Source organism: Sitophilus oryzae, unplaced genomic scaffold, assembly GCF_002938485.1.
Source record: "Sitophilus oryzae breed Bouriz unplaced genomic scaffold, Soryzae_2.0 scaffold_577_pilon_pilon, whole genome shotgun sequence".
Taxonomy (NCBI): Eukaryota; Metazoa; Arthropoda; class Insecta; order Coleoptera; family Curculionidae; genus Sitophilus; species Sitophilus oryzae.
Genome location: NW_022147170.1, coordinates 621,088 through 640,223, shown reverse-complemented (window position 1 = coordinate 640,223; position 19,136 = coordinate 621,088). Strand labels below are relative to the sequence as shown.

The 19,136-nt window shown below is 33.9% G+C and overlaps 1 protein-coding gene across 1 annotated transcript; it reads right to left on the bottom strand.

Annotated features, from left to right (window-relative positions):
* Positions 1 to 274: 274 nt before the first annotated feature.
* Positions 275 to 13,998, bottom strand: LOC115887551 (pectinesterase B-like). Its single transcript, XM_030907011.1, has 5 exons — positions 13,902 to 13,998; positions 11,539 to 11,832; positions 9,390 to 9,714; positions 3,482 to 3,769; positions 275 to 596 (listed from the first exon to the last, which is right to left on the bottom strand). Exons 1-5 carry the CDS (start codon positions 13,907 to 13,909, stop codon positions 348 to 350), a joined length of 1,164 nt encoding a protein of 387 aa, XP_030762871.1. The 5' UTR covers positions 13,910 to 13,998; the 3' UTR covers positions 275 to 347.
* Between the last annotated feature and the right edge of the window lie 5,138 nt (positions 13,999 to 19,136).

The following is a 19,136-nucleotide window of genomic DNA, read 5'->3' as shown; positions in this document are numbered from 1 at the left end:
TATCTTTATTTTAATCGTAGAAACTAAAAATGTAATAATATACAGGGTGTTCTATTTAAAAAAATACAACTTTGATATTTTTTATTTATTTGGGACACTCTGTATCTTGTAAAAGCATTTTTAAATTGCAGCTCGAATTGTCCTTCAACGTACCCAAAACTTACAATTTGTAAAAATCTAATCGTTTAGCTAAAATACTCCGTGTCGTATGTGGTGAACAATTTCTGGGTGGGAATACCATCGATAACAAGATGAAATGCTTTAAAAAAAAGTGTATTATTAAATATTTTATGTTTATTTTCCATTATGGCAAGTATTCATAACAAAAAACTCTTTGGCATAGTTATTCAAGCATTATCTCCATAATTTTTATATTCCCAGAATCTGTTGTGCGTGTTGTCATCCAGATCTCTATCTTCCTTAAGATCAGTTGAGAATAGTCTGCCGCTGGTAGAAGTTGGAGCATAGGGTTGTTCTACGTTGGTGATAGCATCAATTTGAGAAGCCTTTATTACTAGTTGACCATTTGGGGAAACACCTGGAACGTAGTCGTCGGATTTTTCGATGCCAGAATCCCATGCCCTTCCAAGATAAACCTTGAAAGAAAAAAAGAGAAATATGAGTGAATCTACTCTATTTTTTATGTACAGAGTGGTCAAAATTGATCTGTTGTAATAGAGAAAACCTACTTTCTAGACTTAAAAATGTTTTAACAGAATTGCATTATTCCGCAAAATTAATGTTATGGAGAATTTTCGAAATAGGCGAAAATTTAAAAAGACCCTGTATCTCGGTTCAAAATGAATGGTATAGACAAGCAGTTTATGCTATTAAGGACCGTTTATACTCTCAGATAATTTGCGCAAACACATTTTTTAGTTTACACATTCAGTTAGTTTGTGCTATTTGTCTGGCGGATTTTATTTAACTAGTTAATTCATAGATTTCATTTAGACTAGATTTCATTTCACTAGTCCGAAAAAGTAGCAAAATAAGCGTTCGGTATTTAACGTTTTATGTAAAACTGACTAGGTATTTTTACACAAATAAAGAAGGAAATTAAAGATAAAGGATTATACTATATCCGCATTGCAGCACATTTTTAGACAACTTCTTTATTTTTTAAGATTTTGATAGTCAAACATCAACAAAATATTCCTTATGTTTGGACTAAATTTTCTCGAAAATAAAGATATAATTTAAAATTCCGTTACAGTGCGAAAATAGATTGAAGTTTTGTGATTACAGTGATATATAATTTATATGGTTTTGTAACAAATTGCTCTCTATTTTATCGCAAATGATGCTCTGCAAGCCTTAATCGAAGCACGTGTGTTTAGAATTTTGGATGTGGCTTAACACGACAAGATCGGGCTAAGCCTAGGCAGATTTCTGAAATATAATATATATTTCCTTTCGCCACATACCCGGTTTAGCCGACCCCTGAGAGCGACCCGAACAGTACAGCGTTAATAGAGTCTTAAATAACTTAAAAAGACACATAGCGTAACCTCATTTAAAAGTTTCGCATTTGTTTTCGCCTTGGTACTTAAACTATATAAATATGTTTAAAATCTGTAGCTATTGTATAAACAGATATAATACCGTATGATCGAAAAAAAACGGCGTCCAGTTGGCTGGGAAATGACGATCGATGACATTTTCCCATATAAATTTACATATAAAATGACAGCGATCTTCATTTCATAGCCATCGCTGACGCCGTTTTTATTCGATCATGCGGTATTAAAGTATCTTTAAAAACTCACCTAACAATTAAATACAGATTCGATAATGAAATTTTGACGTTAAATGTTAACCAAAAGACTATCAAAACCCGTGGTAACGATCAGTTAAAAATCAAGACGAAACAGATTTTACTGAAGCCAAATTTTTCAACTGCACAAACTAACGATTTCTGTTTATACTTTACGATTTATTGGTACAGTTTGGTTTGCGCAAATTGTATGAGAGTCTAAACGGCCCTTTAATGTCTCATATATCAAGCCCATGACAACTACACAGCTTTGCTCTATCAAGCCAGGAAATAGGTTTTCTCTGTTAAAATAAACCAATTTCGACCACCATGTATATCCATTAGTGATGGGTTGTTATTTAACTATCTGTTATTTTATAACAATTATTTATAAATAACATAACGCAACCGTTACTACTTCTAAAAAATAACAGATATAAAATAACAACACGTAGAAATCGGCCGCTCGTGAAACGAAAAACGAAGTCGGTGCTCTGCACCGCTACGAAATTCTATGCTGCTCGAAGCAATTCCAAAAACAACTGGTATGGATGGAAAACATGTTATTTCGTCAACCATCGATACAGGCGGCGAGACAACGGACAACGGAGTGGGGAATGCGCTACGGCGAACGTAGCTGCTTCCTGCTTCGGTCGATGTCGTCGATGGTCGTATTGGGTTTTCTCTTTCAACAGCTTAAAAATAATAGGATATAAAAGAAGCAGGTTTTTTGAAACAGTTGCGGTGGTGCAACTTTGTTCATGTTTCAAAGCGATAGCAAAGTAATTTGTAGCTTGATGCACTATGTTCAGTAGCAACATCGATTCGTAGCGATATTCTGATTTCTCGCTTTGTGGCGAGGCGACAGTCTAGACACGTGTGCAAGAGTGTGATAGTGATACCATATTTCGCAGCATTTGAGCGACAATAGTTTTGCAATGAACATAGTATCGATGTGGCTTCGACATCGCTTCTAAACGATCGGTTGCTAACTTGAAGAAAGTTGCACCCCGGGCATAACGCCTGGCGGTCGAGATAACAGGAGTGGGAAAGGAACGCTGCTGCATCGGTCGATTGTCGATGGAGGCTCGCAACGGGTTGGAGAAGCAGTCATTTTAGATACGTTGTTTTTCAACCTGTTACGAGCATAACAGGGCGGCGGTCGAGATAATCGGAGTGGGAAAGGAACGCTGCTGCATCGGTCGATTGTCGATGGAGGTTCGAAACAGGTTGGAGAATAACGCATCAGTTGTTTTAGATACATTGTTTTTCAACCTGTTACGAGCATAACGGGCGGAGGTCCAGATATTATGGCGCTGTATGTTTCAGTACTTACTTATTAAGTTTCAATATTTAGGTATTTATTTATTCTGAGTGGCGAAATTTTGGCTTTTTTATATCGCAATTTGTAAACAGCGGTTATTTGTAAACAACCACCGTTTTTAGAGAGGTATTTTAGATAACAATCGATATTTAGAAATGTTTTGACACCCTGGAAATACTACCACCGAGCACGTCATTGTTGCAACTTGCAACTGCGTTAATACGCCTGGCGGTGACCGCCTCATACTCTTTCAGATATTTAGCAGTAAAATAAAGAAACTTGTTATTTTTAAGCTGTTATTTTAAGCTGTTTTTTATAAATAACTTTGTTTCAACTGTTATCTAAAAATAACAGTTTTGCCCATCACTAATATCTGTGATTATGCATATTTTAAAGCTCACCTTGTTTGATCCCAGATAACTCGCATCACCTGTAAGAGTACTATTGTATACCAAAAATCCAAAAGTTTGCGTAGCTGGAGTACTAGGAGCAAATATAACAGGGTGTTCGATATTTTCATTGCCAATTACTTTCACGGTTGAAAGATGTATTTCGGCAGCACCCTGTCCAACAATGATATCTGTTTGACCTTCGACGTAGGAGCCATGAATATGAATCCTTTGCTCTGGATGGGCGCCCAAATACAGAGTGTTTTGTGCAGCCAAGTACCGGTTAAACATTAAATTAATCTGAAAATAATATAAATATATTCTATAGTTATTTTTAAAAAGTTTAAATTTAATGGAAGAAGGAAGTAAAGGAGATAATGCTAAAATAAAATAATGCTCGTTATCTCCAGTCTTTTAAAAAAGCCAATAATCCAATCGTTACTGACTTGCTCTTCTTTCTCTGTTTAGTATATTATCTTATTGTATCGTATTATCTTATTGTACTGAGCGACAAATGTCACTAAATCACAAATGCCAAATTTTGCAAAAAATCCTTACATTCTAATTTCATGACATTGTCTTCAGCACTAAACTCTCTAGGTATTTTCTACAGTTATTCTGTACTTTGCTATAAATATCGTAATCTTAAACCCAACAGGGTGTTCAAAATTCTATGCCAAACTTCCTCAAATATAAAATAATTTATCTTTGTATTTTTAAATGGAACATCCTGTATATTACTTCTTTGTTAGATGGAGAATTAAAAATTTAACATTTTTTGTACTTAAAGTATTTTAGATTGCAAAATAAAACACTAAAGCAGCACAATACACCAAAACACTTTTACTTTTACACTGGACGCGCGTTTCGCTAACCATGTTAGCATCATCAGCAGATGATTATAAACTTTTTGAAACAGTTTATAATCATCTGCTGATGATGCTAACATGGTTAGCGAAACGTGCGTCCGGCGTAAAAGTGTTTTGGTGTATTGTGGTGATTTAGTGTTTTATTTTGCTGTGTAATATCAAAGGTTCCAACCTTCAACTGTAATAGTATTTTAGATTATTTAGCGGTTTCGCCAATATTCGTGTTTTTATTACATATGGCTCTTTCAGCTGCAAAATACAAGACAAAAATCATTAAGTGACTGCCAAGAAATTATTGTTAAAAATCTCATAATATTACAAATATCCTAGAAACCGTTAAAATTTTTGAAATAGTTCTAATACAAAAAAAAATCATTTTTTAATTCTCCATCTAACAATAATATATAGGGTGTTCCATTTAAAAAAACGAAAAAAGCTATTTTATATTTTAGAAAGTTTGACATATAATTTTGAGCACCCTGTATGGTTTAAGATTTTGATATTTATAGTAAACTTAAATACAGGCCAACTATAGTAAATACCGAGAGGCAAACCGCTGGTGGTATTTATTGTACAAGCACTTGACAATACTGGTAGTTTTTTGGTACTAATTTGGTATTTTTGGTACTAATTTGGTATTATTTGGTAATAAACTGGTTTTATTTGGTATTAAACAGGTATTTTGTTGGACATCTGGCAACGCTGGATCAGACGCATGTGCGACGACGCGCGAGGGCCGGGAAGCTGATTGCATAATTTCTAGCTCATTTGCATCTAAAGCTAATACTGAAAAATATCTATATTTCTAGCCCCAACTAAATCTAAAGCTAATACTGAAAAATATCTGGAATCTAAAGGTGCTTTGACAAAATCGTTTAGTTCTGGAAGTCTTTCAGAAGATACCACTCTACATATTTTGGAAACTGATTATACCCAAGAAAATAATATAGTTTCTAAAATACCTAAGCAATGGTTAAAGTCAAAAATTGGTGATGAACTCTGGAGCACTCTAAACTGCAATAGTCTCTTTAAAAACATTATTTTTAGCACATCAATTTTACTTCCAAATTCTACTGCAAACTTCGAGGCAAACTCGATTTCGGGATCGACTTTAATATGCAAAATAACCTGCTTTTGTAAAAAGCAAGTAACTTTACAAATAAAATATCATCCTTCTACAAAAACCACAAAAACAAGAGTTACAAAGGCACGCTGGGTTAGCTCAAATTTTCTAAACACACTTGATAAGCATTTTGATATAACAAATAAATTATTTATACCAAAAATTAGTAATAATCGCAGTGTTAAATCCGAGGTTAAATCAGAGGTAAGCAATAATTCTTCAAATACCTCTGAGGCACAACCAAAAATAACTTCATTTCTAAAAAAGCCTTCTACCGAGCCTTCTACGGAAAATCCCGATGAAATTACAGAGGCATGCAAACCCTCATGTAGCAAAATTGTACCCCCTAATCTAATATGTGAAGCTCCCTGTAATCAAAGAAATCCTAATGTAAATATACTAGACTGCGTAATTATCCCCCCAACTAAACGAGCCTCGGAACTAACCTTATCAGCCACCACTTTAGCCATACCATCCACAAGCAATAATAATTATCTCCCCGATGTTATCCCTTTACTACCATTATCAGCTGCCGTTTCAACCTTACCGTCAACAAGCAATAATTCAATTTAGAAGTCTACAAAATACAGCCGCTTGCAAAGGAATAAAAGAAAAATTGAAAAGTTTCAGTATAATCAACCTCTTATAACCAACTTTATTTCGATATTAGAGAAAATAAATTCTACTCTTAAGGAAAATGGAGAAATATCGAAAGCTCTTAAGGAAACGATGATGGTTTGTCTAAATGAACCCGAAAATGAACCTGATGAGAATAAGCCAGAATCGAGCCTAGAATCAATGCCAGCAAACAAATTTTTAAACATGTTGCTTAAGACAGACTTTGGTACTAATTTGGTATTATTGGTTCTAAATTGGTATTTTTTTGGAAATAATTTGGTATTTTTGGTACTTTTTTCCCAAAATTGGTATTTATTGTACACCATTTTTGGCAACGGTTTGCCCCTCGGTAAATACCTAGTATAGTTTATTATTATCAGGACATTTCTTGTATTTTTAATATTTTTTTAAGAAAGGTGGATATATTTTATTTATTTATAAATATCTCTGAAATTATTAAAACATATTTAATAATATCTTAGGAGTATGTAAAGGTGATCAGAAAAGTAGTCAATTCAAAAAATCATCCCGATCCACTCACACTTTTTTAAGCCACCGAATGGATATACACTAAACACCCAATTGTACCATCTCTACGGATGATAGGGTCTCACAGTAAGTAGCATCAAACATCAAAACGACAATTTTGCTAAATGTAGTTCAACAAGCGGTCAAAACCAACCAACAACCAAATACTACAAGTAGTAATTCTTAAGGAAAAATTTATTTTAGATAAATAATTAGTGGATTAATTACATTAGACAAACATTTTATATTAATATAGTTAGTAAAATCACATCACTGACAAATAACTTGACTTGATTAGAAAATTGCTCTTAAATTTCCGTTCATGATATTCATGTCCTGTTAGTAAAGATCCCGTGTCACTTTTTTTAACAAACTGTTATTTGGAAAACGTAGGAGTCATATTATTTAGAATTTTATAAATAAACACCAAATTAGCTTCTCAGATTAACTGATTGATGTTGACAAAGCCAAAGTCACGACATAAAAAAGTGCAGATAGTGAAAACGAGATTCGGTATGTTAGCATATGACATAAATTAGGATTGATTGACTTATTAAATGGGTCACTTACTGTTTTACTCGAAAATACTACAACTTTTGATTTTTAAATGGCACCCTCGGTATTTTTCATATGTTCCATAGAAAATGACACTCTGAATAAAATTATATATATATAGTATTTTTAATACCTATTTAGAGGTACCAGCCGTTTTAGTAACTTAACGTATGCGGCTTCTTGAACCATCTGAACCCGCATGAAAAACTGGAACTTTTAGTGCTTTGGACGCTTTTTGAATTGCCTTAAATTGAGATCCTAAATCGTTTTGAAAATAATTTACTACATTAAGTATAAGTATTTTGGATTCATCAGAATATCGCATTTTTATTATTTTTATATCTTATTTTACATTATGACATTAACATGAAATCAAAATTTGACGTAACTTTAAAAACGTGACATCTAACAAATTAGTTATCGACGTTCCTTTTTGTTGGTAATTTTTTGTTTCAACTGATTTATTAATAATAAATAAGGATGGTGTTATTCTAAATGGGTATTAAAAATACTATACATAACATGTCAACTTTTGCCATTTTCGCTTAAAAAAATTGTATTTAAATTTCAATCAAGATTGCCATAGCTGTGAGTTAAAAACAATAATCTTTAATCGAGGAAATTTTTCCAAGAGGACAAATATATTTGATCGTCTTATGTTTTTCATGCATTGTCCTGGCTGGTTGATCCTCACTATACCTTCCGTATCAGCTACCTTCCGTTTACATGAAATATTATATCATGTAAATGAATAGTACAATGAACACTATCCGTTCCGTTTCCCTTCCGTTCCATATCCTTTCCTTCCATACATTTTTTTGGCGGACCGACTGAAGCGTATCGGAAACAGCGTTGTCAAGTTCTTACATTTTTGTACCAGCTCTGTTAACATTTTGCTGATATTTATTTATTCTTTCTCCTCTTAATTAAATCTATTACCTTTTTTAAAAGATACAGATTTTTAAAATAAAACTTTCGTAATTATATATATTGTACAATAAAAAGTATGGAACTGATACGGAACGGAAGCTTACGTATAGCGTCAATACAATAAAAAATACTGAACGGATATGGAATGGATATGGAATGGAAACGGAAGGTATAATTAGAATCAACCTTAATAGATGAGACTCGGCCCAAATCGTATTTTTAATCGTATCTCAATTTTTTCAAATGGAACGTGGGTGTCTCATTAGCATATTTGGAAAAAGCATTTTTACGAATAATTTGATATCACACACTTGGTATTTCGAGTCAAATGTTATAATTTCAAATAAACCATATGCGAAAATGTCAAAAGTTGACATACGATATGTCATTCTATTCAAAGTGTCATCCGTGTCATCTTCCATCAGTTTTAATCAGGGGCGGGAAAGTGAAATAGCAAAAGCGGTTCCACCGTTTTCACGAAAATCTCAAATAAAATAGTTCCAGCCCTAGCCAATAGGTGATAGGTGCAATTAATTTTTAGATTAAGAAGTTGCTACTAGTTATTGCCAGATGGCGTTAAATCAGACTTTTTTTGTAGTTTCCATAGTTTCCAACGGTCATTGTCATATGTCGTTGTCATAGCGCCAATCATAATATTATCAAATAAATGATTATCAAAATGTTTTTCAAACTATAATTTGTTATATGTGTTTTAATTAGACAATTCCTTTTGTTTGTGGCCCTAAAAATATAATGTAAGTCTTTTATTTTTGCCATCATTTTAGTACCTATTTATATTTACTCCATTTACAAAACTTTGGGCGTATTACGTTGGTCTTGTTTTATTATAATAAACGATGTTTAAATATTTGACTTATAAATAAAATCTTTAAATAATAAATAATATTTAACATGTTTGGCTTTAATTTTATTTAATAATTGTATAAATTATACTGTCAAATCTTATTTTTTACACATCACAACGATACTTGTTATTAGTATTGTTGAATTTGTGTAAAAAATAAGATTTAATAATCAAATTTAATTATATATATTTTAGAGTAAAATTCAATAAATAAGCTCATTTAAAAAGCCCGCGCTACGATCCATTTAAAACAAGCCCAACTCAATAGATGGCGCCACTTCTGTAGGACCATTTTTCAGTATGGCAGAGTCCATTCTTTTTCTAGCTAGGTATATTCTTTGGTTTTAATATAAAAGACAGAAAAGAAAACAATCCTAGATTGCGCCAATATCAATTAAAAATTAACAAATTTGAATTCTAAGCAGATTTTACCTTGTCAGCATCAACTTGAACAGCGATACCTTGAACATCGACAGCGGTATTTTGGACCGTAACCAATGTCATCATAAATTCATCATTCTCGATCCAGAGCACCGTAGCGCAGCTTCCCAAGTTTCCAGATTTGGTTGCGCATCCATTGTAAATGTCCCAGGCTGAATCGCCTTCTTGATAACGTTCGCCATTTGGATTGACCAAATTCACGTATCCTTCTGCTTGGATGCTGGCGCTTATGTTTTGGACAATGATCACGTCTTCAGCGGAGTTTCCTCCTCCGTAGATTGTCAGAGGGACATCGCCTTTAATGTACACAAATTCTCTGAAAAAAAAGTATACAGTGTGAAACAGTGTTCGAGAACAATTCTATATTAAGTATTACACTTCACAATATTAGATACTTAATGAAAGCGTCATAATAAATAAATGTAAAGATAATATGAATAGAGATGATGGTCCAAGTTCCTTTCAGTTCTCTATTATTGCTCTAGTCTCGACAATTAATTGTTACGTTCGATTGGTTTTGACTCGTTTCGCTAAGTTTATCACGCTTGGTCAGTATCAACCGAGCGCCTATATGTTTACGTAGGATATAGCGATAGTTTGATCAATTGTAGACTACTTTGGTTAGTAATAATCTGCTGGTAATGCTAATGCTGTTAGCGAAACGCGCGTCCGGTGTTTACTAAAAGTAAAATGTTTTTGATGTATTGTGGTAAATTAGTGTTATATTTTGCTCCATTTTAAAGTATTCTATATGAGATTTTTACTGTAATCCTTTTTATAAAATATGCAAGCAATATAGAGTTTATTTTAGAAATAGTTTATGTCTATTAAATGGAAAATATGCGGCTCTTTATACTAGGCTAATTTGGGGTTCAGTCTCCAAATTACTAGACTTTTGAGAATGGATGTGACTGCATAACGTAACCAAGAGGTGATTTTTAAATGAAACCCTCGTTCTTTTTTTACTTTATTCTATAGAAAATGACACTCTGAATAGAATGACATATCATATGTCAACATTAGACATTTTCGCAAAACGGTTTATTTGAAATTGTAACATGCGATTCATTACGGCAAACTGAAAATACCAAGTGTGTGGTACCAAATTATCCGTAAAAAATGCTCTAATGAGCCACCCTTGTTCCATTTGAAAAAATGAGATATGAGATATGATTAAAAAAAGGTTTTGGGCATCTCTTAACCGGCCAGGACAAGATACGACAAACATTAGACGATTAAATCTATTTTTCCAAGACTCCTTGATAAAAAAATCGTGTTGTTAACACAGCCATGACACTCTAGATTGAAATTTAAAATACGATTTTTTGAAGCGAAAATGACAAAAGTTGACATAATTAGTCGATAGAAAATGACATTCTGAATAGATTGATTTATTTCTATCGAATAAAGTATAAATATACCAAGAGTGCCATTTAAAAATCAAAAGTTGTAGTGATTTCCGGTGAAACAGGAAGTGACCAAAAACAAGTGAATACGTTAATCAATACAAATTTATTTCATATACTAACATACCAAGTATCGTTTTTTTATCTGAAAAAATTAAAAAGGTATAGGGGTGAGCCACTTTGAGACGCACCCGGTATAACTAATTCATAATGTGTTTTAAAATTATTTACTTTTTCTCATTCATTAATTAAAAGTAGTAGCGATTTTAGTTTTTTGATAGTAATCAACATTAAAGAGTATTGTGAGTTATCTTGACTTATCTATTTCAGACATCACCGTCAAGTATAAATATTATACGTTTCAAGTACAAACAAAACACAATAAGTAGTTTGCTTCAAGTACTAGGGGAAGGTCTTGATTAATATTGTATTGTATGTTCAGCTTTTTCTCTAAGCAAATTCCTCTATTTTATTAGTAATGAATAGACCGTATAATCGAAAAAAATGGCTTCGAGAACGGCTGGGGAATAACAGTCGATGATAATTTTGGCGAGGTCAATCTCTAGACGTCATTTACTGAAAATTGACTTAAAACTCGTTAAAAATTAACACTAATTATAGAAGGATTAAAAATGAATAGAACGTTTTCAGAAACACGATTTTTTTTAGAGATTTTAAACTAGACATTAACACAGTAAAGATTTACAGCGATTTTATTATTAAATAAGACTTACTCGTAAGTTCCAGGTTCGATTTTGATAAACTTCCTGTCCACACCACCATCCAGGAAAGCTTGATTAACCACTTTCTGTATAGACTCTCCAACTTTTACTGTATAATCTGGAACATCGGGAACAACGATGAGCTGTGGACCCCAGTCACCAAAAACCGTCTCCTGGGTATACCTGGATGCTTCAGAATCGGACAGAACTGGTCTTGTTTCAGTACCAGGGTACTCTTGGTGATCTGCCCCGGTCCATTTCAGACTCACAGCAATTAGTGCAAAAACTACAAAAATATTGGCGTTCCTGTAACAAATAATAATTACTATTTTATAATTTTAATAGTTGCTGAATAATAATTATTGTGCTAATTATCTGTACATAAATTACTTTATTTGTACTTAATAATTTTATCAAAAAATGGGTTGTTAGAATAACAATTAATACAGCAAGATTGTGTGCTATTAATGGTATTTTGTCATTAAAACATATATACAGGTTGTTAATTTGTTTATTACTCGCGGCAAGAGCTTTATTGTTGAAATGTGGCAACCACGGCTCGCTCGTCGATAGACGACGCGACGTGTCGGCAGAAAACCCTATAAGTGCATGCGTTCTCAATAGGTAGTATTGCCATACTGTTCCTCTAGAAGTAACTGTCTAGTTAACAACCTGTATAGTAAACAGTAGTATCACAGATAACATATAATTATGTGTTATTTGTGGTAGTATTCGAGGTGTGGATTTATAACATTTTTATTTATATGATCGTAAAACCTACTTTGTATTAATCATTTTATGTGTTTTTAATAAGTCGTAAACAATTTTTTTTTATGTTTGCTTCATCCACGTTACCGTAGATGGAGCTAAGAAGGCTTAGGTAGGGTATATATAAATAAAAAAATACGAGTAGCGGAAAAGGGACCAAAAAAACCCTACATATATGCTTATTCTCTGCATTAAGTTCATCAGACCGAAGGGAACAGCCATTCGACGACCGGTTTCGGAGATTTTTCTCTATCGCCAGGCCGACTTTGCTGTAACCCTCGATCTGACCAACGAAAAGCAGAGAATAGCATTTGAGTACAAAACGTACTACTATGGCGAGAGTGCTAGACGCTTTACGCCATCTAGCGGCAGCTGTGACAATCACAGATCGTACCGCCAAAATTAAAACCAGCGGCCTACTGGACAAACATGCTTGCTTCATCCAATATTACAGCAAAGTCGGCCTGACGATGGACAAAAATCTCCGAAACCGGTCGTCGAATGGCTGTTCCCTTCGGTCTGATGAACTTAATGCAGAGAATAAGCATATATGTAGGGTTTTTTGGCCCCTTTTTCCGCTACTCATATTTTGTTTAATTTTTTTTATGTGCTCACTCAATTAATTTGCTGTTATAAAAATTTTGTAGAAAAGTGATCGAAATGTTTTCCGATTTCGTGATACATTTCAGGCATAGTATAGAGGGTGTTTAAAAGTTAAGCGAACGAATGACTTGTATAATGCTTCATTTCAACTCTCTGGACAAAACTTATGTTTTTAGAATAAGTGAGTATTTTTTAATCCGTCTATGTATCTTTTGGATACTATTGGGAACTGGTAGGAATATTGTCAGTACTGACATAAAACTTGAATTTGTTGCAGAATGCTTTGGAATATCCACGCAACGCAACTGTTCTAGTCTTATATTCGTCGAGTCACTTAAAAGTCAAATGAATTAAATTATTTTAAAAAAGCTGATAAAATAGGGTCAACAAGTACTAAAAATCTTATTTTGTAGGAAATTATGTAGAAATCTACTATATATATATATATATAGGCTACAGGAGAGTTGAGACCAAAAAAGTCACCAGTCTAAACAATTACAAGCTTAGTCCGGAAAAAAATCCGGAATTATTGTTGTAAAATCTCATTTTCCAGACTGAAATTAAGTATGTTATATGTAAAGGTGGGTCTTATAATATATAATAATAGCTCCCGTATAGCGTTTAACGCCTTGGGAGTGAGCCGTTCGGTATACAAGGAAGGTAATGTGGCTAGCACTACGCTTCAGCCGCCTATTATTACCTCAGGATTATGAATCCCAAGTATTTATTTAAGGCTGAGTCGACCTAGGTACCCAAACTATTTTTATTTTAATAAAAATAGTCGGCTGATGTAATGCCGGGTGTAGGATTCGAACCCACTACCTTGAGATTGGTAGACGAGAGCCTGTACCTCTATGCCACCGGGCACCTCGGGTCTTATAATACAGTATGATATAAAGCATATTATTTGTGACATAGTACATATATGATAGTATTGACATGTGACATAATTATATAAACTACATTAGGAAATAAAATAAGGCCATAAGGAATGTTTCACTCACCTTCCCATATTTTCAACTTAACAAAAACGACTATGATTTTTTTTCATATCGTATAGTTATATAGTTACTACAATCTATCTTATCTGCATCCTTCAATTAATTGGAACCGCTTGAACAGCTTTATAATTAGTTTTTTAGTATATTTTGTCTATAAGAACGTATGTTGCACAATACACCTCAACAACATAGATATTTCTATTAAAAATTAAAACGCAACAATATTTCCAATTTTTTTCAATCTCTCGTTTTGATTGAAACATTACATACTTGTATTATTATTACTTAAGTGTTGTTATCCAGACATGATCTAATAAATTACAAGTTTTTTTAACTTTATTAGTTATTTATGAGTGTTATCAAAAAACAATGACTATGCTAAAAGTTGAATATAAATAATATAAATATTCATATTACTTTGAAGTAGATTAGATTATATTTTTGAGGTAGCAAGTAACCTGTTCCACTGCGACCAGACCTACACTATATTGTGGATCTCTTCTGATCCTTAGGTTACATTTCCCAGTCATATCCTTTTCAAAAAATCTAGCAACTTTGAAATTAATCCCTTCATGTCACTCTTTGTCAATGACCTATCATTGCCTAGTATAAAGAACTGCACATTTTCCAGGCTGTCGCCCCGATATAAAATGTGTTTTGTCGTTTCTTCTCCAGATTGACAAGATCTGCACATTGCTTCGCCCGTCACTTCCATCAGCTTAGGATGCCCTGTTATAGTCTAAGAGCTAGTTTTCGAAAGTATTTTAAGAAAGCTGGCTCTTTGACATACCTTTTACTATATGCTCTCTGGACAGTGGCGTAACTATCGATGTGCCGTGTGTGCGAAGCACACGGGCTCGGGCCCTCGGGGGGACCGGGCCGCATTTCCATATCTATCACATACTATCGCGAATCAAGTAGAATCGGGCAGTCCCGAACTAAGTTCTTATCTATCACATGTCTTCTTAACTACTTAACTAGCACACGCTATCGCGAAAATAACTTATTACTTTACACTTTCTTGTTCTTGTGCAATTTTGTAGCTGTGTTTTCCATTTTATTTTGCAAAATAAAAATAACTGGAAATATGTGATTTTTCATTAGAGCATTAAATTTGACAAAAAGGAAATTTGCTGTATTGTCACTGGATTTCTGTACCATCGAATAGAAATAGAACTAAGCTAGTTGTAGCATCAAAAAGAGCATGAAAAATGATACTGGCCAACTAGTTAACTCAAAATCACAAAAACTCTAGTTACCTAATGGTTGTATTAAGGGGACGATAAGGCAGCTGAGTTACGATAGGTGCCCGAAACTGCCACTTTTTTAAAATCACTCTGTAGCTCAGAAGAGGGCCGATAGTCAAGCAGCACTTAACGCGATCAACTCAGTAACTATCAATTCGAAGTTTCAAAGAATGCCTAGAGAAGCTCAACAAATTAGGCAAAGAAAATAAAGTCCTCCTACTCTGGGTGCCTGCTCACCAAGGGATAGAAGGCAATGAAAAAGCAAATGATCTAGCTAGAAAAGGAGCGAACACACCACTAACTGAACCAGAATAGTTCTGTTTTCCAAACGGAAACCAATTGAAAGCGGAACTGAAGAATCTGGAAGACTCCATCCGTAACTTTGAATGGGTGTCCTCCAACGGTCTAAGACACTCGAAAAAGTTCCTTAGAACTTATGACCGAGAAAAATCAAAGGTTTTCCTTGATTTAAGTAAAAACAATCTTCGGATTGTCACGGGGTTTCTAATAGGACACTGTCTCCTCAACGAACATCTCAGTAGGCTGAAACTGAGAAACAACGGCGAATGCAGATTTTGTGGGGAAAATGGGGAAACACCATAACACCTTATCACTGAGTGCGCCGAGACGACGACCATTCGTGCCATGAACCTTGGTACGTCTGATGTCGAGGATGGAGAGCTGGCCTCTGTGGAGCCGTCTCAGATACTGGCTTTTCTTAAAGCCCTGAGACTGTATGATGAGTTATAACTCGTTATAACTCAAGAAAGGGAAACACACAATAGATCTATAAGGTCGCGGTGATTAATTCCCCTCCTAAACATTCTACATTCTACATTCAGAAGAGGGCCATGACAAATCCTATTAGGGCATCTCTCATTTTGTCAAAAAGTAGCCGACTATTGTGAAAACCTATTCATAGGGGTGAACCTATTCATGATGTTCCACATAACTACCTATTCATGATGTTCCACATTCATCAACAAAACATGAAAATGGGATACCCTGTAGGTACAAGGTCGTACATTCGTAAAAAAAATCTTATCTTATTATCGCACCCTGCATACGAAGGGCATAAATAAATTGCTATAGCACTTAAATTCAATTTGTTCTTGGTTCAAATAATATCGCGATTACCTGTGCTGGTTATGACGGCAATTCCCAATACTTTTTTTTAAGATGTTCATGTTCCTATTTACATTGTTTATTTTAATTTAGTTAGTTTTGTTGTTGTTTTTTGTTTGGTTTTTATTTATTTTTTTATTTATTTGATATTTTATGTTTTGGGTTACATATTATGTGTTGCAGTAATAAATAATACTATATAAAAATTAATTTGATAATGGTATTTCTAACCTATAATATGAGTGTATATTATTCAGATTAGTATATAAGTATTGAAATATGTAGGTGTAATAGGGGGCCCGGTAAAATTTTTGCACACAGGCCCGTGAGTCTGTTGTTACGCCACTGTCTCTGGAACAGCATGCGGCCCATCTGGCTGTCGATACCCGTTGCGTTCACTACTGCGCATCGGGAGAAGATTCTATATTTCTTTAATTATTAGTCCGTTGAATTCTAGTATTGAATATAAGTCGAACAAGTCTCTATATTATAGCGCAGCGCGTAGAGGTTCTACCCTGACCCGGTCTCGACTCCTCGCTTGATAGGCGGAACCTCTACGCGCTGCGCTATGGAGACTTTATATTCAATACTAGAATTTAAAGAACTAATAAAAATATAGCATCTTCTTTCAATGCACAGTAGGGAACGCAACGTTTGCCGGCTTTTGCCGGTAGCCAGACGGGCGGCATGCTGTTCCAGAGAGCATAGTAAACGATATATTAAAGAGCCAGCTTTCTTAAAATACTTGTTTTCCCGACGTTGCTAGCTCTCGTACTATCAGTAATCCAAGTACATTTTTGATTGTCGTTTTGTCTTTGCTTGTCATGTCTACTGTGAATTTTAACGAATGTTTTTGATTGACTATGAACTTTTCCGCCTGTCACCGCCCGGTGAATTTCTCAGCCGTAGAAAATGTCTGGGAATATGAATGTCGTTGATGAAGCTCGTTTGATCACTTCATCTGCTTTCGTTACCCTAGTATCCAGATAGGTACCCATACTACTTTGAAGTATCAACTGACTATTAGATAAGTAAATTAGTAAACATCGATCATTGTAATTCTTGAACCCTATTTGACCAAAAATCATGAAATGAAAAGAAGTGTGTTTGTAATGATTAGGAATATATATATAAAGAGAATTTGAAACAACTTTTGTTGCGCGTTATCAATGACACCATGCGTCGTCTTATGGAGTTTCCTGGTGGTCATATTATGATGTGCAACGAAAATTATTTAGCATTAAATTCGGGGATAAAAATTTATATGATCTTCATCTTCTAGTTGGACCTATTGTTGGCTATGCGGCTATGCTGGCACAAGTTATCCCTGCTAATTTCCTAATATCATGGTCCCATCCAAAAATTTATATACAGTGTCGCTTTTATGTATGGAAACGGTCGATTATTAGATAAAATATACAAGGTCGATTATTCGGTAAAATATACCGCAAAAAGTTAAATACAAAAATTATATAGCGTTTTCAAATGTCTATTGGCGAGTAATAAATTTATGTAGGTATACAGGGCCGCTCATAAAGTCGTGGCACATCAAAGTTTCATTTTTTTAAATAGAACCCCTTGTGTATTATTGGATATTTCAATTATTCTTTCAATTCTAAGCAAAAATCGAAGTACACATATTGTAGGTACCTCAAACCAACTGTTTCCGAGTTATTGACTTTTGAACATATCACTTAAACAATTTGATTTAATTAATATCGATATGTTCAGTTTCATTTAATGATGTAATTCTGCCGAAAGTGTGATACTGTTTTAATGGGTTTTTAAATGCTTATTAGCTACTAGTAAATTTAAGTATACAGGGTCGGTCATAAAGTTGTGGCACATCAAAGTTTCATTTTTTTTAATAGAACCCACTGTATATTATGCATTTGTCCATGTATGTTCTATTTGTAATTTTAATGGCTTAATTTTATTTAATTTTATGATTTGTATTGTATATTTTTTATTATTTGTATGTTTTTTTTGTGCTTTTGTTTGTTTTGTAAATGCTTTGTCGATGAAGCTATTTTGGCTTTTTACTCGCACAATAAAGCTTTATTTGTTGTTGTTGTTGTTGTTGCATATTTCAATTCTTCCTTCTATTTTAAGCAATAAACGTAATACACAATATACATAAATTGAAGAATTAAAATGTTAAACTTTAATTTTGTAATTTCCAGACTTGATATAATCTCATTTTATAAATCTATAAATGCTAACTTGAGAACTAATGTCAGATATTATTAGGTATCACAGTTTTGGCAGAATGGTATCGTTAAATGAAACTGAACATATCAAAATTAATTAAATCAAATTGTTTAAGTGATATTTTCAAAAGTCAATAACTCGGAAACGGTTGGTCGGAAGTACATTGTGTGTATTTCGATTTTTGCTTGGAATTGAAGAAATCATTGAAATATGCTATAATATACAGAGGATTATATTTAAAAAAAATAAAACTTTGATGTGCCACGACTTTATGACCGACCCTGTATACATGAATACATGAATTTCTGAACTCTTTTGAAACAGGCATATTAAGAACATTACCAGAAAAGCCACAAAGTCTCTCATGAGATGGATATAGAAGACTGGCCGGAAATAGATGGGGCTGTTCCCCTAATATTTTGCGCTGGATGTATACCATGATAGTAAGACCCATGATTATTTATGGAGCAGTTGCCTGGTCACAAAACTAGAGCAACGGACGGCAAGGCTAAACCTGTGCAAAGTCCAGAGACTAGCATGCGTTTGCATCACAGGAGCCATGAGAACCTGTCCAACTGCAGCAATGGAGGTCATTCTAGATCTAACACCACTGCACATTGTCATTGGTAGATATGCCAGTGCGACAATGATTAGA